The sequence below is a fragment of the Nansenia antarctica genome, assembly GCF_963989245.1.
Source record: "Nansenia antarctica genome assembly, chromosome: 8".
Classification (NCBI taxonomy): Eukaryota; Metazoa; Chordata; class Actinopteri; order Argentiniformes; family Microstomatidae; genus Nansenia; species Nansenia antarctica.
This window is the reverse complement of record NC_137678.1, coordinates 16,255,204-16,276,188: the sequence shown is the minus strand read 5'-3', so window position 1 is coordinate 16,276,188 and position 20,985 is coordinate 16,255,204. Positions and strand designations below refer to the sequence as shown.

Genomic DNA, 20,985 nt, shown 5'->3' with positions numbered 1-20,985 from the left:
ACATTTTTGGCATTTAGCAGACGGCTTATTCCAAAGCGACTTACAATCAATACATTTGACTAAGCAAGTGAATCATCAATCCACCAGTCGTAGCAGGAAGAGTAATCCAGCTCAGGCCCGGGGCCATTGATAGAAGGAAAACCTTCTTCTATCACCTTCTTCTAAACCTCGGTTTTTCTTACGTTTTTTTTTAAATATAGACACTGGAGAAACAGAGAAACAGTACAACGGGGTCAATAGAAGTTTTTAGGGGACACAGTAGAGGGGAAAAGCGGGTGTCTTCAGGAGACGCAGTGCTGGGGGGCAGTAGATGTCTCAGGAGGAGCAGTTAAGGTGTAACCTGAAGAGATGGGTCTTCAGTCTACGACGGAAGATGGGTAGTGACTCTGCAGTTCTGATAGCCGTGGGAAGCTCATTCCACCAGCGGGGAGCCAGTGTATGTGTGCAGTTTTTCAAGTTTGCTAGAAACCCATCTTTGCAAATAGGATACATTTTGAACACCAAAGGAATCAACTTACATTTGTATTTCTACCAGTCGGTTACGTACGTCTGTTCTGTGAGCTTAATGGCTGACTGGCCGGGGAAATGTTCATGCACCCTTGCGACCAACAATGTTTACATGATCATAAAGAGGAAGGAGAGAGTTATATTCGTGATATACCACTCTCATATCGATGTTGACTCATATCTATAGCGTATCGAATGATCGACATTGGTGCTCGTCGCGAGTTTGTGTGCATTAAATTTTTCAAGTGGGAAATCAGTCCCAGGTGCTCGTAAAACCAGGTTGTGGATTTGTGCATATGTGCATGAAGGATTAGGAGTCAGGGGCTATGCATAAACGCTCTTTCGCCTTCACCGTAGAGTCCTCTGTAACTCGTTAGGTGTTTGTGTTTCAGCAGCTGTCCTGATCCATTAGGAGATGTCAGAAAGTCCTCTGGAGTCCTGCCAGCTGTCCATCATCAGCGGGGAGGGACTCTTGAGAATAGCTCTTACCCTTCTCGCTGTACACTGCTTTTAGTTGATTAAGGAGGACAGCCCTCTAACAAGCCACTTTAGGGGAGGAGTTTTCCCCCCCTCTCGTCTACATCAGTTCCTTCACTTTTCTAAGGATCCTAACTTCCGGTGGCGCTGCTCTGTAGCGACCCGGGCTGCCTCGTCCTAGATGTTTGTTTGTTTTATCGTGTTTTTAGCAGTTTAACGCTGTGTGAGCCTGTATTCATACCTGTGTGGTAACGAGATGATGGTTTTAGCAAGACTACTGTTCATTATTTTTATCGTCTGGGAGCTTATAAAACAATGTCGAAACTTTTAAACTGCACCAGATGAATATCTTGCTTATCGTTTTATTTCCACTCCTGTTTTAATCAGGGCTGCCTTCTGTTTGTGTGTTAACATTCTGTATTGTCTGTTGCTCTTTGTTGGCTGCTGTGGGGTGCAAGCCCAATACAAATCTCCCAGTGATGAGACAATAAAGTGACTTTTGACTTTGACTTTGACTTCTTCATTTAGGCCTAGACAGAGTTCCTACAAGTCAAATTTAAGACCTTTTTGGAGACCTCTTTAAATAGAATTTTAGACCTATTCGCAACACCATATGATCGCTTTGTGTCATCCTTGAGGTGATGAAATTAGGGATTTCACTGCCATACAGACAAAAAAGGAAGCGAATTTGATTTTTTTTGGGTTCCAGCTTGATTAATTTCTGCATAAATAGATGTGGTCGGACTGATTTCCTTGCAGGATCTCATTTTTAAGACTTAGTACCTCATTTTTAGACCGAATAACTGAATAACTAACTTTGTTGGATTTTAGACTTTAAGGCTTTTTAAGACCAGCGCGGGAACCCTGAATAAGGCATTACGCTTTATAGATTCTAGAAAGGTTGTGGAGTACAGCTTTTTGTGCTTGGTGAACAGACAGTTACAGGTAACGACAGAGAAACAGTAGAGTGACAGAAGAGAGAGAATGACAGAAGGGCCAGAGAGTAAGGAGGTTGTGTGTGTGTGTGTGTGTGTGTGTGTGGAGGTCTCACCACCAGGATGTCCTGGCTGACGTCCAGCCCCCAGCGAGCCAGCTCTGTCTCGGCTTCCTGGTTAGTGTTGATGTGCTTCAGGAGCTGCTTCAGTGAATGGGTGTGCTGCTCAGCGTTCACGTTGATGTGCATGGTCAGGTCCTAGGTATACAAAAGCAAGGCCGAGTTACTGTTACCGTCAATGACTGTGTTAAGAACAGGGCTTCATACAGGAACAGTAGCTGGACATTGTCTGAGACATTTTTGTTATGGAAAAGATGACATACCTTTTGAGACTCAAAATCAATATATTTGAAAAATACTGGGGAAAAATTGAACATTTATATGAAACGTGACATCTTCTAATTTAATACCCATTCAGAATATATTACCAGTAACATGTTTATTGAAACACCTCCGGACCTCTTATTTTCTCCCTTTTTTCTTACTTTTCTTTTTCTTTTCACTTTTTTACCCCTCTGTTGAGGGGCCATGCTTTGTTTCTTTACCCTTTGTTTTACCATTTAAGATGGAGATATGATGTCCTGTCCATGTCTATGCTGAAACCCAATAAAAACTCAAGTGATAGAAAAAAAAAGAAAAAAAAGAACAGGGCTTCATGAACGGTGGAGGTCAAGGGACACCACCCCAGGCGGAGCCTGAGCGGCTGACACGACGACTTTACCTTCATGGCCCGGAAGTCCTTTCTCATCCTGTCAGGGATCCCCGTCATGAAGGACAGTTCGGGCAGGAGGAGGATCTCGCGGGTTATGACTTGCTGTAAGACACATAGGTTCCCGTAACATTATCTAGCACCAGTGGTGTAGTCTAGTTTTTTTCTAGTGGGTATACTGTGATTTTTCCCTCCCAGCCTCATATCGTTAATTCCGGAACGCCATATAAATAAATCTGCACTCTCTGTCTAACGTTATATATCTAACATTACATGTTATAAGGCTGATCTGTGCATGATAGTGCTGCATTTTGACATATTTCAGGTCGCATTTCTCCCCCCCCGTTGATGATATATGACGCTATAGTCAGTCCCAGTGGTCCAAAAGTCAAGTGAGTCATAACACAGACGGGGTGAATTTTATGAATGAAAGTGTGAAAGTTCTGTCACAAAACGCTGTTACGTATCCTCACACATTTTTAAGTGGTTATACGGAAATCCTTGGCCTTTCCTATAGTGCTATAGTGGGTATACGGCGTAGTCCTGCATATCACGAAGACTACACCACTGTCTAGGAGGTAAATGTGCTAATACAATAGAGGTATGAAAAGCCCACACATGCTGAAATGACGTTCAATACTCAGCACAGACAGTAGGTGGCATTGATTTTTAAGAATTTAGACGAGTCCTGTATAAAGTCTAGATGTTGTGATCCAAATCCTAGTTTGAGATGAATATTGCACACCATGAGTATGTAGCACAATAACAACAGCTGCATTGAGGTACAGAAATCTAGTGCCCTTCTTTGCATTTCATGTGAACTAGGACGATAGTTTGACCTTTTCTCCGGGCTTGGACCTTTCCTTTGGGCGGTGGACCAGCATGGGTTGGTCTCCCTCTTTTACAGTGATGCCATAGTTTTTGCTGTTGAGATAAGAAGCAAAGCAGGTTAGAATACACACTAGACTATTTATTTTTATTGCTGCATTTAATTGTAGTATTGTTCATTTTGACTGTATTGCTGTAGTTTAATTGTATTGTTGTTCATGTTTACTTTATTGTGTATTAGAATTGTATTGTCATATTTACATTTTACTGTTAAGCCCCTTGTATTGCACGAAAGGCTCTATATAAATAAAGCTTGATTGATGGACATTAAAAATATATAAAAAATAATTTTAAAAGAAAAACACTTTATTCAAACGTGGCATGGCACTCGTCCTTCCAAAGCTGATCTCTGAACCATCAGACCTACCTGTAGTAGTCCACAAAGCTGATCTGGGAACAGTCAGAGACCTACCTGTATAGACCACAAAGCTGATCTCTGAACCATCAGACCTACCTGTAGTAGTCCACAAAGCTGATCTGGGAACAGTCAGACCTACCTGTAGTAGTCCACAAAGCTGATCTGGGAACCGTCGGCCATAGTGAAGGTGTCTTTGGGGGACTTGCTCCACACGATGTCGTCGATGCGGTAGGTGCGGTTGTTGTAGCGGGTGATGACGATGCTGCCTATCAACTCCTTGGTGCACTCGTCCTGGAAGCTCTCTCTGCTCTGCTGGAAGATCACGTTCCTTCAAAGCAGAAGGGCCCATGAGTCCCCCTGTCACCGCTCACTGTCTTACCGCATCCACCTGTCAGTCTATCTACAAGCTACAAGCCCCGTAGGTGGGCTTAAAGTGGTTGAAGCCAAGGACTTTGTATCCTTGAGTTGTATCCTATTCTATCCTATCCTTGTGTCTAAATCCGTGCCACTGCACAGATTGAAAATGATGCCTGTGTTTAAACATATATATGAAGTGAGTATATATGAGTATCAGTGAATGTGCCAAGACTGTGTGGTCTGTATGCCCAGGGACAAGGCATAATGTGTGTTTAAATGTGGATGAACATTCTAAGCACTGTGAGTAAAAATGCATCACTTCCATGAAAAGTTGTATCATGTACAATTCGCTGCAGCACATTGTGTCTTGGCAAGCGCTCTGGTCGTACGGTAAGCCCAATGTGACCACCCCTTCAGGGAGGGAGGCCGTGACAGACGCAGGGTGCTGCTCACATGACATCCAGGACCGAGTCGTTCCTCAGCACTTTGTGGGACACGTCCACTGCGAGGTACAGGCCTCCGTCCGTGCGCTTTATGGTGGTGGAGTAGCCTGGCCACACCTGCAGCCTGTGGGGACAGAGGGTCAGCTGCAAGTTAGCATGGGAAAAAAACACCAAAGAAAGAAAAAAAGAGTTTAAAATGCGTTTCTTTGAAGTCCAAACTCATTACTAGTACTTACCGGTGTTTCCCCAGTATGACCGCGCTGGTCGGATCGTAGTGATTCCGCCCCACCAGCTTCAGGCCCAGGATCCTCATGACCCTTGACCCCCCCCCCCCACACACACACACACACACACACACACACGGGACAGACATAATTCAATCAAGCTCAATTGAACGTTCGGTACAGACATCCCTTTTTTTCCTATGGTTACACATAGAAATAATAAATAATAATAATTTGTATAATTAGTTACTTTGGCGAGGAGCTGTCCGAAAATGGATCGTTTCTAAATCGAAGTCTGGCTTTGTGTAAAACAGTTTTTTTTTTTTTGTAGAAGCTATTGAGCGAGCATAATCATTCTATTTCGAGAACAAACAGGGCTCCCACAGAGAGGACAACAGGAGGGGTTGTCTAAACAAAAAAGCCCAGACAAGGTCTCTCCAAATGTCAATGTGCAGTGGTCATGAATGGGATTAAGGGCTTGCGCTTTCCGTACCTCCTCAACACCACGTTGTAAAACGGGAGGCACAGATCAGAACTGGGAGCTAGGATCTTGGTCAACTGGATCTTGATGTCGATCTCCTGGTTGTCAGTCCGTCTCTCGCTCTTTAGGTGAACCACCTGTAAGGGGCCGCGGGTTAACATCAGAACGGGTGCTGTTTGTCCTCGTTAGGGCTTATAAGTGCATATTCACAATTAGAATCAGCCAGGTGTCATAGAAAACCTCTATTAGACACACCTCATCCATCCGCACAGGCAGGTAGAGGATTTTGCCGTCGAAGGCGACGACCTCCCCCGTGACTGAGCGATGGTCCTTCATCATGCCAAATCTCATACCCATGGACTCAACGTTCGGACTGTGAAGCGGGACGAAAATTGAGAAAAACGTTTCACTCCTCAACAGCAGGCCAAAGTTACATTTACTCAGCTCCTAATCGCTGTCCTCTGAATATAACCTGCAATTGGATAAACAAGAGGCTAGTTTTGGTCGTAATGCTTACGTGAACGTGACGTGGTACTGGTAGACGGCCTCGTTCTTGCAACTGACGGTGATGTGGTTTGAAGCGATGGGCAGTGGAGTTCCTTGCACACCAGTCTTATGCAATGGCTCACTGCAATGAGAGAGAGAGAAAACAAACACATACAGACCAATAACAATAACAATACATCCCATTTTAGATCTTGGCATCCTAAGACGAATTCAATTTGCGGTACACGCATAATGACAGCAATATCACTTACTTCCTGATACGGTCTGAGCTAACAGTATTGGTTGTTACCATGTGAACGGTTGCTTACCGAGCCGCTTCCATCTTCAGCTCTGCCTTGGGCGGCGGTCTACCTGCAGGCATGGAAGCCTCTTGAGATGGGGATGGAGACGGCGGAGGGGCACCGGCGGAGGATGGAGACGGCATTGGACCAGGGGGGAGAGCGGGCGGCACAGTAGGCCCTCTCCCAACACCCCACGGGGGCAGCGCCGACCTTCCAACGCCCACCGTCTGAGAAGCAAAACCTCGGCCGAGGAAGCTGTAAACAGACAGACCTCAGGTCCAATATCAACGTCCTAAAACACCCTCCCGTCCCCGATTGGGTGTGAACGTACAACACATAGCTGGTAACATTTCCGGCAGGCGGGCATACAGCATAACGATCACACAGAACGATTACCTGCGCATTTACTTCAAGAAACTTTCTACAGGTAATTCCGACAGAAACAAGTGCAGAAATGAAGTGAGGGATCTGTAGGAGGGTGCACTCTGCACTAAGGCCAATGCCTCGCGCTATGAAGGTCCTTGGACGTCAGGCAGTGGTGCTGGTAGAACGCGTCACCCGGACTAACACAGCGTGAGGCGTTGGTCTTAGTCAGCCGACGGCTAGGCAGAGCTGGAGCTCGTGTGCAGCCGTGTCCCGTTCCCTACCTGCTGCCTCTCCCCATCACCTCCTCCGGGGCTCCGTCTCCCCGCGGGCCGCTGGTGACACTGACCGGGGCTGTCTGGGGCTGCAGCTCTGCCCCCCCGAAATCTCCAGTTACCCCCCGTCCTTCACCCAAAAACAACAGCAGAATACACCACAGGGGGATTCAGCACACGTCTCATCCGTTCTAGAGCTTGTGAACATTGGTAATCACAGCAAGCAGCCGTACCGTTGAGTCTTTACACATTTAACTCACATTTATGCTCACAACCACAGACACAAGAGAATTGACTGATTACTGAAGATGACTCTGTACATCAATAATAGACTTTAGGACTGCACTGTTCGGCCTCCCCCCATCTGAGAATATGCCCATTACTATGTGCCGTGTCATTGCCTTCACTACTCTACTAGCTAGACGTTCTATTCTCTTCAAATGGAAGCAAGCTTCCCCACCAACACACGATCAATGGATACGGGATGTCTTACAATGCCTTCAAATGGAGAAGTTAAGATTTTCATTAAAAGGATCTCTGAATACCTTCCACACTACCTGGGATCCCCTATTAGACCATATCAAAGAACTTAGTATCACTCCTCTTTATTAAAAAAATTATAAAAATAAAATGTAAACAAAGACTGCTATTACTTCTTGTCACGTGCTAATGATTGTTTGCAATAATAAGATTTGTAAAAAAAAAAAAAAGAGACTTTAAGAGATGGGAGATTCCATGTTCAAATGTTATTCAATGTGGAGTACTCATTTTAACTCTGGGTTGGGGGGGGGTCGAAGATAACCACATCCCAGCCTGACTTCATTCTAGTCTTTTTTGGTTTTATTGGAGAATAGAAGCATATAAGTCAGGTATAAGAATATACAAATGTCAAATACGAGTTATAGAATTGACTTCAAAATAAGTAAATGAACACCGTTTTTTTCTTTATCCCCCATTTGGTGTTCGAACAGAGAACTAGAACACCTTCTTTTTTTCTTTTTTTTTTACCCCTAAACACCCACCCAGCCCAGACTCTCGAGTGAGAGACAAAACAAAACAAAAAAACTACGCACAAAAACAAAATGTATATAAATAAAATTAATTAAAAAAACACTTCATTCTAGTCTTTAATATACTCACCCACTGCCGGTGTTCCCCGGGCCCACGAGGCCTGCGAGGGCTCTATGCCCATTCCTCTGAACATGGACACCAGAGGCGATCCCAGGTCGAGGAGATGCCCACGCATCTTGAATGAATTAATGAATTAATGAATTAATTAATTAATGGTCTGTCAATTCCACACAATTAGAATACTTTGTAGGAGCTACGGGGAATAATCAGTAGACCACCAATCAGACGACCGGCCCGACGTTAAACATCACCAACCTGCTGGCTCACTACACGTAAATCGTGTGTGATGGTCTGACCGGGAGGGGGTTGCCTTGGAGGAGGCACCAGGCCAAGTAGGGGAGCTCCTCTTGCAACCCCTACCGTTGGCTCAGCTGTGGAGAGGGGCAGCTCTCTGGCACGACCAAGTCCATCATTTCTGGATGGCTGGGGGAGGCCCCTGGCAAAGCCGACAGGAGGCTCACACACAGGGAAAGGCACACCTCTCCCATAAGGCACACCTCTCCCATAAGGCACACCTCTTCCTATGGCGGACTCATCTGACAGGCGTCCACGCCCCCTCGCCTGCTGCTGCCAAGTACTGGTGTGGCCTGGGAACTGAGGCTTCTTTGGATCCATTCCAGATGGCTCTCACATGCAATGTCTGTTAAGTTAAAATTGAAAAGAAAATGGTTAATGTTACTTACTGGGGAAAATCCAAACAAAAAGGCATCCGACGTCAATTAAATTTCACGAAAAAACAAAAATGTTTTTCTGTTATATCCTGTGCATTTATTTTGAATAGGTGAACGGGCTTCCACAATTGTCAAGCTAGTGTTAGGGGCGGCAGTGGCTCAGCAGGTAGAGCCAGCGGTTAATGATCGTGAGGTCGGCGGTTCGAACCCCGGTCAGTCACGTGTCTTTGAGCAAGGCACCGAACCCCTAATTGCTCCAGGGTCGCCGTCTATGGCCGACCCCTTGCCTAGATAGTTGATTTCATCGATATGATGAATGATATATGAAATATATATCTATTTACAGTACAGGCGAAAAGTTTGGACACACCTTCTCATTCAATGCGTTTCCTTTATTTTCATGACTATTTGGTACATTGTAGATTCTCACTGAAGGCATCAAAACTATGAATGAACACATAGGAATTATGTATTTAACAATAAAGTGCGAAATAACTCTAAATATGTCTTATATTTTAGATTCCTCAAAGTAGCCACCCTTTGCTTTTTTAAAAATATATATAATAATAATATTAAATATAATATGTGTTAATAATAATATGTTATTATATATATATATAATATTATTATTCTATATTCTATTAACAAAACATTTTTTTTTTATTAACAACAAAAAAGCAAAGGGTGGCTACTTTGAGGAATCTAAAATATAAGACATATTTAGAGTTATTTCACACTTTTTTGTTAAGTACATCATTCCACATGTGTTCATTCATAGTTTTGATGCCTTCAGTGAGAATCTACATTGTAAATAGTCATGAAAATAAAGGAAACGCATTGAATGAGAAGGTGTGTCCAAACGTTTGGCCTGTACTGTATATTCTAGAAAGGTCATCTCGAGGCTAGCTAGCTTCATTGCCTAGGCGACGAGCTGTATTTCAAACTGCATTAATCACAGACAGACAGACGCGACCACGTTTACACCCCCCAACATTAATAGCTGAACATGTCTGTGGCTATGTTCATGTTATCTGAATGGATATCTAGGTCACTTAGCCTAGCTACGAACATAGCCAACCGCAGTGACCCAGGTCGTGTTAGCAGCACATGGCCTCGACGGAGGAACGGGAGAGTCGAGACCAACACAGTTTTCTCATGGTTACACTCTAATTTCGTTGCATAACATCATACTCCTTTACACATGAAACAGAACACCAAACCTCTTTGTTTTGTTTTGAAAACTTTCACTGCTTTTCACAGGGTCGTTTTGGAGGTTTTTCTTCACTTAAGAAATATAAGGTACTCTGATGCTGCTGCCTTCTGCTGGATGAATCACTATCACTACCCCCAACTACCCGTGCTGTGATGGCGAGGAAACCCCGTTGACAAGGCGCTGCTATTAACAGTCATTCACCTGAGCTGGGGGCTGATTGGCTCCGATAGCTGTCAATCAATCTGGACGCAATAAGAATACAATTGGACCTAATGCACAACCCCGGTAGCCTATTCATAGCTTTCAGTCACGTGGTTTCTTCCCTAGCAACCACCAACCTGACGGGCAAAAAGTATCATAGCAACATCGCTCAACATGGCTGCCTACTATTTAGACCACCTCACTCATGAAGAACTATCAAGATACACGACGGTGATAGGAGTGGAGGATTGACACCATTCAAATAGTGTTGGATTCCCTGTCTTCTACTCTATCCGGACACGTTGGAATTATTTTCCTAACCCCCGGAGAATCAAAGTTATTGACCTGCAAAGGGTGCCTCCTTGACCGGCTTTTCCCGTGAATAACACCGGTTATGGAGGTGGTACAAACATAAGACTATTATTGCTAAATTCACCATCAGTATACGGTCATTTTGAGCCCTTAACCACCGCGCTGACACCCCGAGAAGATATACTTTTAATATGAAACTCGATCAACCGGGCGTTCACCGGCTGCTGGACGAAACTCCCAACTCCCGCTGTCAGCGAGGCGAGGGAATATTTATATCCGGGAATTCGCTCCTTGCTGTGTCCACGGTGATAGGAGTGGAGGACCGACTCCATTCAAATAGTGTTGGATTCCCTGTCTTCTACTCTATCCGGACACGTTGGAATTATTTTCCTAACCCACGGGAAATCAAAGTTATTGACCTGCAAAGGGTGCCTCCTTGACCGGCTTTTCCCGTGAATAACACCGGTTATGGAGGTGGTACAAACATAAGACTATTACTGCTAAATTCACCATCGGTATACGGTCATTTTGAGCCCTTAACCACCGCGCTGACACCCCGAGAACATATACTTTTAATATGAAACTCGATCAACCGGGCGTTCACCGGCTGCTGGACGAAACTCCCAACTCCCGCTGTCAGCGAGGCGAGGGAATATTTATATCCGGGAATTCGCTCCTTGCTGTGTCCACGGTGATCCATTCAAATAGTGTTGGATTCCCTGTCTTCTACTCTATCCGGACACGTTGGAATTATTTTCCTAACCCACGGGAAATCAAAGTTATTAACCCGCAAAAAGTGGGTTTTGCCCGTGGGTTTTGCCCGCAAAAAGTGCCTTTTGCCCGTCAGGTGGGCGTTTCCACTATGCTGTGACGTCACATGAAAGCTATGAATACCAAAAACCACCAAAAGACAAAATGTATCGAATATCATGGGAACCTTGCTTTCAAACTGCAAACATGAAGCTAAGAATCTAGGTGTGTTGATTATACTTATAGATTCTGATTTAAGCTTTTGAGCCTCACTTCAAATCTATCACTAGAAATGCTTTTTTATCATCTACGGAAAACATGACAAGCTTCCTACAGAAAATAAAAAACAAAGTGCCAGGGAAAGTGAAGACAAATCTGTCTGAGAGTGAATTGCAGAAGTGGGGTTTACAAAGTTCGTGGCTGAACTATTATGACTGAACTGAAATGAAAATGATTCCAGATTTCAGAATATAATGTTGCCATATTATGTTGCCCTACGAAACATGCGAAAAGACATAATCATGCAAGCAAACTATACCGAAATAACATGAATGAACTGTTACCTGTTAAGAATCTGTCAAGTAAATGACGACCTGATCTCCTGATAATACAGGATTTGCACGTCATGATCGTGGCAATGAATGACGGCTGCAAGTGGAACAGCCAAAACGTGCAGCCAACCCAACTACTACTAGCATAATTCATTAGCTTTTATTTATACTTGTCTTGTGCTCAACATTGGTGTGTCTCCTCAGGGATACGGTTCAGACCCTACCAGTTGGACGGAGTACAGTGGCTGACTCAATGTCTCAAGAATCAGGAGGGGTGTATCTTGGGAGATGAGATGGGCTTGGGCAAGACATGTCAGGTATGCTACAATGTTACCCAGGGTTCGAGTTATAAGCTGAACTCTGTGGGGGTCTCCAAAATAACAGTGCGAAATGTTCTCATGCACGCGCGAATCATGCCCACACAGCGATGGGACTTACAAGTTTTAATTAGCTATAGGCAGTAGCGGATTAAGGTGGTCAGTGGCCCTAGGCTACTCCTTTGTGTGAGGACCCCCCGCCCCCATACACAAGCCTCCCCCTCCCCAAAATATACAACTCACGAGCACCCTGCACACACACACCACTCATAATGCTTTACCATAAAACACTTAAACACTTTAATAACACAATAACACAACAGTGTTAATAATGCAAAGAATAAAAAAAAGGTTCAGTGCATTCAGTTCTGTCTCTATTGCTCTCCTCTCCCGTTGTCTCTCTGTTACTGTCCTGTTGTCTGTCTCTCTGTTGCTGTCCTGTTGTCTGTCTCTCTGTTGCTGTCCTGTTGTCCGTCTCTCTGTTGCTCCCCTCAGCTCTAAATGAAAGAAATGAATTAGCTAATTAGTTGGCATGTAAACATATAGTTAGGGTTGGGTACAGTTTGGGTTTTATTCGATACCGGTGACAAATCGATACTTTAAAAACGGTACCGGTACAGAAACATCATCCTCATCCTCAAATCCCAACATATCCTGACGCTACAGCTGCAGGCTACTCATTTCACCACATCAACAGCCCCACATGAAACAACAGCTATAAAAGCGATAGTCACACATGTATCTCGGCCAATAATTTTGTTATTTTTGCTATACAGAAGGAGCGAAAAATACATTAGGTTAGTACACTAGGTTAGTAAAAAGTAAAAGCCACCTTACCTTTACGGAGACAAGATAGACCAAAGTGGTCTGTTTTCAGTAGGCTGAGTGGTCTGTTTTCAGTAGGCTGAGTGGTCTGTTTTCAGTAGGCTGAGTGGTCTGTTTTCAGTAGGCTGAGTGGTCTGTTTTCAGTAGGCTGAGTGGTCTGTTTTCAGTAGGTAGCAGAGTCCTCAGTAGTAGCAGCAGTAGTAGTAACAGTAGTAGCAGCAGGGCTAACGTTAGGTGTCATAGCAGGTTTCTTTGATAAAAACCCGACATTTTCTAGGCTTGATGACCCGGTCGGCAGCAGTGGCCTTTTTTTGGGCGGCATGGTAGCTACTGTATGTATATACTCCTGTATAGCTAATGAATGAATGTTTGCTTCTCAATAATAGGCTAGGTGCACGATCTCACTACTTCCTGAAAGGCAACTGGTGTCTCACTCTATTGCAGTGGTCTTCAACCGGGGGTCCGCGACCCCTAGGGGGTCCGCAGAGGTACTGCAGGGGGTCCGCCAATTTTTGTCATAATAATTGACATTTTTCACCAAAATAATCAGTGAGAATTAAAAAATATAACAAAAATGATATTGAGTAAAGTACAAGCATTAATAGGCAATAATAAGCTACTTTTGACAAAAACTATTTACAAAATAAATGATGCCCATGATTCTAGAGTCTCACATAACGTCAGCTGGAAAAAAGAAAGAAAAAAACCCACCTGTCTTGCAAGCTAGGTGTTGGCTAAAACGCTGCAGTTCGGTCTTCATTGCGAAATTAATTAATTAATAACTAGCATAGCGTTACTAATTTAGTTAGTTTGATAATAACAAACCCGCCTCTTTGCTTCTCTATGCGCCGCTATAACGCGCTCCTTTACCATTCCGAGGTCAGATGGCTTTCCCGTGGATCAGTATTGGCGCGCGTCTTTGAATTACGCACAGCTATCCACGAGATTCTGCTACCGCGCGGAGCTGGCTGCGCATTTCAATGCATTTCCGCGGATTCCGCGGTGCCCTCGCCTGACGTGAAATGCGCAATTGTTGATCACTTGGAGGCACTCGAAAGTCAATTTGAGAAGTACTTTTCTGAGACTAAGTCTTAAGCTGTGTACCACCAACGAGGGCCAGTCATCTCACTGAGGTAGGCATACCTGGCTTCCTGAAGCAAAAAGTTTCATTGTTGAAAAATAATAATAATAATAGAAAATCATAGCCTCATCAACAACAACAACAACAATAATAATAACCAATCATAATAATGCATGAACGTTTTATCAATCATAAACACATATAGGCTAATAACCCAGTATATAAATAGGTAAATACGGTGAAAGAAAAGGTGAATGAAGTAAATATAAAAGTTATTATAGGCTTTAAAATGTGAGACATTTAAAAATATATATTACATGTGGGGGTCCCTGTTCTGTTTGTCTCTCGTCCAAGGGGTCCTTGGGTTGAAAAAGGTTGAAGACCCCTGCTATTGGTTTAATTGATTAATCAGCTGTGCACTGTGTGTTCCAACGGTTTACCGCACAGCTGATTAATCAACCTTTTGCTGTTGCACAATATTCTACTGCGCCCCATGGTGTCTTGGTGGTGAAGTGCAGGCAGTCAAAGGCATACTGTCATTCACAGGAGATTAATGGTGCGCGTAGTTCTTTTGAAAAACGTGTTTATTTTACAATATTTATAATATAAATTAAATAATATTCATTACATTGACATTTTGATCAAATAATAGTTGTGGTAATGTATTATTAGCGACCCCCACAGATTTTTGATTTTACTGCCTTCATGGGAGCTCAGAGAGCCTCAGACCATCTCTATGGGAGCTCAGCTCCCATTGGCTCCCACATAACTCGAACCCTGATGTTACCTTTGTTCCCCCTGTCCATCTCTTTACATAGGTGGAACGATGTGCATGTATCGTTTGCTTAGTTCTGTCATTCAACATTCAACAAGATGTTGGTTGCTACTATATGTTTGTATGTTTGTGTATATATGTGTATGTTTTTCAAGACGCAGGGCTCTCAAGTCTCACGCATTGGGCCACACCTTGTCTCATGCCCAATGCGTGAGACTTGAGAGCCCTGAAGATGTGTTTGTCTGTGTTTGCTGCCTTCAGACCATCTCTCTGCTGGTGTACACGAGAGGGGCCTTAGGAGACGAGGGACCGTTCCTAGTGCTGAGTCCACTCTCTGTCATGGAGAACTGGAGGCAGGAGATGGAACGGTGAGAAGATCAAAACACTTCATATCTTAGTCCCAGACAATCATTCACTTAACATAGCTCCTACCAGCCACTGGGTGGGAGCCTTGTCCACATTGAGTCTACAAGTCATGTTCCTCCTGAGACATCTACTGTACAAGTCATGCTCCTCCTGAGACATCTACTGCCCCCCAGCACTGCGTCTCCTGAAGACACCCGCTTTCCCCTCTACTGTGTCCCTAAAAACGTCTATTGCCCCCCTTGTACTGTTTCTCTGTTTCTCCAGTGTCTAAATATATTTAAAAAAACTAAAAAAACAGGTTGAGAAGAAGGTTTTCCTTCTATCAATGGCCCCGGGCCTGAGCTGGATTACTCTTCCTGCTACGACTGGTGGATTGATGATTCACTTGCTTAGTCAAATGTATTGATTGTAAGTCGCTTTAGAATAAGGCGTCTGCTAAATGCCAAACATGTAAAAAATACAGGTTGACTCAGGCATTTAGTATTCATGTGTTGTTATGTGAACCAAGCATGAATGTCCTAGTGCTGTGTTTGCGCAGTAAGAGCTTGGTCTCCTGGCCTGTCGTATGAATGTGCTCTGACAGACTGTTGCCCCCCCAGCTTCTCCCCGGGTCTGACTGTGCTGTGTTACACTGGGAGCAAAGAGAAGAGGGCGGAGCTGCAGAGAGAGATGGACAACCTGCACTTCAATGTTCTGCTCACCACGTACGAGGTGATCCTGTGTGGCAATGTGGCAACTGTCTATATATCGTGATGTTAGAATTATAAGGTTCTATCTCCATTTTTGGTCAAAATTTAGTTTTTTTTACATAATCTGATCCATTAGGTGTTTATTAATGCCTGTGTGGTGTTATTAAAAAATGTTGACATTTTTTAGTTAGTAATTAATAAAATACAAAGGTTCCATCTCACAAAACATAATGGAATGTAAAAACTTTGACGCTCAATATCTCTGAACTACCCTAAACGGAGATAGAACCATATCATTCTAAGCTCACGAACTGTCTATATACGACCTTCAACTGTCTATATATTCACCTTTGACCTTCATATGAATTTCTCCATTAATTCAACTCAAGTCTTATCTGGATTTTGGATGTGTCCAATTTGACTCTCACTCAAAACGCTCTCTCACTCTCTTTCTCTCTCTCTCTCTCTCTCTCTTTCTCCTCAGCTCTGTCTCAACGACGCTTCGTTCCTGAGAAGGAGGTGCGCTTGACACTTCTTCATAGCTAACACCCAGAATGCTTAGCAAATTCAAAAATCCAACACTATACACCACAGGCCGTATACAACAACATGATCTTGTCTACAGGTGGAAGTGGAAGGTTCTAGTGGTGGACGAGGCTCACAGGCTGAAGAACCAGAACTCCTTGTTGCACAAAGCCCTGACAGAGGTAAGTTACCTGCTGACCAGGAGAGGCTGGTGGAGGTTGACATCATGTGTTTGAGACCATCCCTCATTCCATTCCATGCCAATCTCTCCCTCCACCAGCCCCCCGCTGCTATTCGGTTGTTAAGTCGTGACGTGTTTCCGGGTCCAACGTTGGCTGAGGCGCTCTCTTCGAAATGCCGCAGTAACGCTAATAATTCATTATATTTGTATAGCGCTTTTCCGAGGCTCAAAGACGCTGACAATATGGGAAAAACGGGAAAGTGCTGTGTCCCTTGTTGTATGAATAGATCCGAGCCTAAAAAACGATTGAACTGTCATTCTACCACTTTAGTACACTGGTACTCTGGTGCTTTAGTACACTGGTACTCTGGTGCTTTAGTACACTGGTACTCTGGTGCTTTAGTACACTGGTACTCTGGTGCTTTAGTACACTGGTACTCTGGTGCTTTAGTACACTGGTACACTGGTGTGGGGAGTTTTTTATTTGGACCCGGAAATTGCTAAACGTCACAAAGAAGTGACGTCAGACTTAACAACCGAATTGAGTCTAACCCTCTTTCTCAGCATTTGCCATGGTCTGCCTTGCCGTGACAATCCTCCCTCACCTTGCAGTTCTCAGTGGGGTTCAGAGTGCTGCTCACTGGGACCCCCATCCAGAACAACCTGCAGGAGGTCTACTCCCTCCTGACCTTCATCCAGCCCAGCCTCTTTCCACCAGAAGAAGTAGACGACTTCGTCAGCACTTACTCACATGTGCAGAACCAACCTGCTCTGGGTACGGCACTACCTAGGAATCAACCTGCTCTGTATTTGCAATACCCCCAAATGTGTCTTTATATACAATACTTACAGTATATATGACACAATATTTTGTTGTATCTGTTGAGCATCTTCATTTGGTTGTGATATACAATGTGTACGATATGGAATTCATACAAGTACACATATCGGATTCTGTGTCACTTCGTGAGCTTAGAATGATAAGGTTCTATCTCCGTTTAGAATGATAAGGTTCTATCTCCGTTTAGGGCAGTTCAGAGATATTGAGCGTCAAAGTTTTTACATTCCATTATGTTTTGTGAGATGGAACCTTTGTATTTTATTAATTACTAGCAAAAAAATGTCAACTTTTAAAAAATAACACCACACAGGCATTAATAAACACCTAATGGATCAGATTATGTAAAAAACTCAATTTTGACCAAAAACTGAGATAGAACCTTATAAATATGTTTTAAATTTAACTCCCCCCTCAAATTATAACTCCCATCTCTATCAAAAAAACATTTTTGAATATTCCTAGGGAGTAGGTTGTTATTTGCTTTATACATTATTTGTGCTGTTAGAAGGTGGACCAGATCCGTGAATTTTAATGTTTTTGATTTTAAGAATAATGAATTTGTGTGATCTCTATAACCGGAATTATGAATTAACCTTATGGCTCTTTTTTGCAATATTAATAGTGATTGTAGTCTACATTTATAAGTGTTGCCCCAAACCTCCGCACAATAATTTAAATATGGTAAAAGCAGTGAGCAGTAGAGAGTGTGGAGTGATTTATGGTCCAGAACGTGTCTTGCCTTACTCAGTACTGAACTTAATAGGTTAGATGGACAGAGTTTGGTAATACTACAGTATGTAAATACAAAATAAATAGGTAAATACGGCAGACAGGCAATGCCAGAGTAGTCAGGCACACACAGATATGGACACACGTCACTCTCACACACACACACACACACACACACACACACACACACACACAGATATGGACACACGCTCACACACACACACACACACACACACACACACACACACACACACACACACACACAGATATGGACACACGCTCACACACACATACACACACACACAGATATGGACACACGTCACTCACACATACACACACAGATATGGACACACGCTCACACACACACACACACACACACACACACACACACACACACAGATATGGACACACACACTTTCTCACACACACACAGATGGACATACACGTCGAGTTATGGACATCATCACACACACACACACACACACACACACACACACACACACACACACACACACACACACACACACACACACACCTTGGTTGGTGTAGAGTTGGACACCCTCACTTTCTCCCAGACCAGGTGGAAATATGCACACTTCAGGGCTGGGACCATCAGCTGAAACCAGATAGAATAAAGTTGTGTGTGTGTGTGTGTGTATTATATACAGTGTCTGCCAGGAGAGATGCGAGGAAACACACATACACACACACACACCTCCTTGTCGAAGTCTCCAGACTCCACGCCGCTCTTCAGCAACTGAAAGCAGGGCTCAAACAGCTTCAACGCAGTCAGGTCCTTGGCACTGAAAACAGAAACACACATATCAGGGCAGCCAACACACACACACACACACACACACACACACACACATACACACACACACACACACACACACACACACACAGACACACACATACACACATACACACATTCACACACACAGACACACAGACATCCAAACTCACATAGAATAATATGATTATAAAAAGATGAGAGAACACAAAGTAAATAAAAAAAAATACTTTAAGAAAATCACATCAAACAACACCTGTTCTGAAAACGATTAAAGGCCTTTGCTTGGCCATTCCTATTCAAAATATGTGTTAAGGGCATTTCATCAGTAGTATTTCATTTCACACACTAGTCGACACTCTCTTACCCGCTGAAGGCAGCGATCCTCTTCAGGGCGACCGCAGCACTGTACACATCATCTTCTTCAGCAAAGCCCTGGGCAGAGACAGGAAACCTCATTACCCACAACACCTCAAAGGCTCTCTCACATCTACACCCGGGGCGCACACAAGCCTCATCAGCTCAAGTTAAAGACTAGAGAGATTAACTGAATGAGACTCAAGTCAAGCGTGTGTGTGAGTGTGGGTGTGTGTGTGTGAGTGAGTGTGTGTGTGGGTGAGTGTGTGAGAGTGTGTGTGAGAGTGAGTGTGTGTCAGAGCGAATGCGAGTGTGTGTGTGTGTGTGAGTATGAGAGAGTGTGTGTGTGTGTGTGTGTGTGAGAGCATGTGAGTGTGTGAGAGTGTGTGTGAGAGTGAGTGTGTGTCAGAGCGAATGCGAGTGTGTGTGTGAGTGCGAATGTGAGAGTGTGTGTGTGTGTGAGTGCGAATTTGAGAGTGTGTGTGTGTGAGTGCGAATGTGAGAGTGCGTGCGTGTGTATGCGTGATTGCGTGCGAGTGTGTGTGCGTGTGTGTGTGAGTGCGTGCGTGTGTATGCGTTCGTGTGTGTAAGAGTGTGTGTGTGTACCCGCAGCAGGTCGCTGAGATGGGAGCTGAAGCGCTCCATCAGGCCGTCCAGCAGCTGTCTGATCGCCAGGTCGGCGCGGGAGGAGAAGGTGTAGCTCTCTGCACACAGGGCACACGCCACACGGGCACATGCCTCCAACACCCCAGAGTCCATGTGCTTCTCCACGATGCCACACAGCTGGGACAGGAGCAGGTCCAGAAACTGACAGAGAGAGAGAGAGAGAGAGAGAGAGAGAGAGGGGGGAGAGAGACAGAGAGAGAGAGAGACAGAGAGAGGGGGGGGGGAGAGAGAGAGACAGAGAGAGAGAGAGACAGAGAGAGAGAGAGACAGAGAGAGAGAGAGTGAACGCTGATGGAAAAGAGAGAGTGAAGCTGGTGGAACCAGGACTGCAGAGTCACTCCCTATCTTCCGCCGTAGACTGAAGACCTCCATCTCTTCAGGCTACATCTTAACTGTCCCTCTACCCCCCCTGTACAGTTTCTCTACTGTTAATATATATATATATATATATATATATATATATATTTTACATTTAATATATATATTCTTCTAGCACTACGACTGCCAATGGCCCCTGGCCCTGAGCATAGATGACCTTTTCCTGCCATGACTGGTGGATAGATGATTCACTTACATACACAAATGTTTTTGTTGTAAGTCGCTTTGGATAAAGGTGTGTGTGTGTGTGTGCACCTGCAGCAGAAATGTAATGTGATCGACAACAGGCGAAGAAGCGATGAATACAAGGAGGACAAAGATAAAAGAGAAAAAAAGGTGGGGTAAGAAGGGTGAATATGATGAACGGAGTGGAGTATTTCAGTCTTTTGCCTTCCTCTTTCTCCAATATTTGTACTGAGAGCAATAATATGACATTATAGCTATGGGCGTGTAAGCAGCGCTCTCCCCTACTCATCTCCCTCCTCCTCCCTCCTACCTTCTCCAGTCTGCCAGCACTGCTGTAGGTCTCCAGGTCAAAGTACAGAGGGGCCTTGAGGAGGCTGGACACCTTCTCTGTGTCTGCTGAGTACTGTGTATGGGGGTGGAAGAGAAACATATTGAAATCAAATAGTAAGTTCAAACCATGAGCGCTGACGTTGATGTGTATGTGTGTGTGTGTGTGTGTGTGTGTGTGTGTGTGTGTGTGTGTGTGTGTGTAATGGACTGACTTATATAGCGCCTTATTCCAAAGCGCTTTACAATGGCCTCA

General features: G+C 44.1%; 2 protein-coding genes across 2 annotated transcripts in view; both read right to left on the bottom strand.

Annotated features, from left to right (window-relative positions):
• The window catches only part of LOC308163932 (piwi-like protein 2), a gene marked incomplete at both ends in the record, with an annotated part of 30,527 nt that extends 21,917 nt beyond the window's left edge, over window positions 1-8,610 (bottom strand). Inside the window, 13 exons of the mRNA XM_080538104.1 lie at window positions 2,036-2,176; window positions 2,700-2,792; window positions 3,527-3,611; window positions 4,073-4,261; window positions 4,744-4,857; window positions 4,970-5,050; window positions 5,451-5,575; window positions 5,694-5,811; window positions 5,956-6,066; window positions 6,297-6,481; window positions 6,874-6,994; window positions 8,005-8,060; window positions 8,356-8,610. Of these exons, the coding sequence (XP_080394230.1) occupies window positions 2,036-2,176; window positions 2,700-2,792; window positions 3,527-3,611; window positions 4,073-4,261; window positions 4,744-4,857; window positions 4,970-5,050; window positions 5,451-5,575; window positions 5,694-5,811; window positions 5,956-6,066; window positions 6,297-6,481; window positions 6,874-6,994; window positions 8,005-8,060; window positions 8,356-8,610 (1,674 nt within the window). The remainder of the gene's footprint in view (window positions 1-2,035; window positions 2,177-2,699; window positions 2,793-3,526; window positions 3,612-4,072; window positions 4,262-4,743; window positions 4,858-4,969; window positions 5,051-5,450; window positions 5,576-5,693; window positions 5,812-5,955; window positions 6,067-6,296; window positions 6,482-6,873; window positions 6,995-8,004; window positions 8,061-8,355) is intronic.
• A 9,447-nt stretch (window positions 8,611-18,057) lies between these two features.
• Window positions 18,058-20,985, bottom strand: part of LOC308163931 (cohesin subunit SA-1-like) — a gene marked incomplete at both ends in the record, with an annotated part of 16,712 nt that continues 13,784 nt past the window's right edge. The window contains 6 exons of the mRNA XM_080538103.1: window positions 18,058-18,081; window positions 18,558-18,638; window positions 18,738-18,825; window positions 19,183-19,250; window positions 19,779-19,979; window positions 20,713-20,805. Of these exons, the coding sequence (XP_080394229.1) occupies window positions 18,058-18,081; window positions 18,558-18,638; window positions 18,738-18,825; window positions 19,183-19,250; window positions 19,779-19,979; window positions 20,713-20,805 (555 nt within the window). The remainder of the gene's footprint in view (window positions 18,082-18,557; window positions 18,639-18,737; window positions 18,826-19,182; window positions 19,251-19,778; window positions 19,980-20,712; window positions 20,806-20,985) is intronic.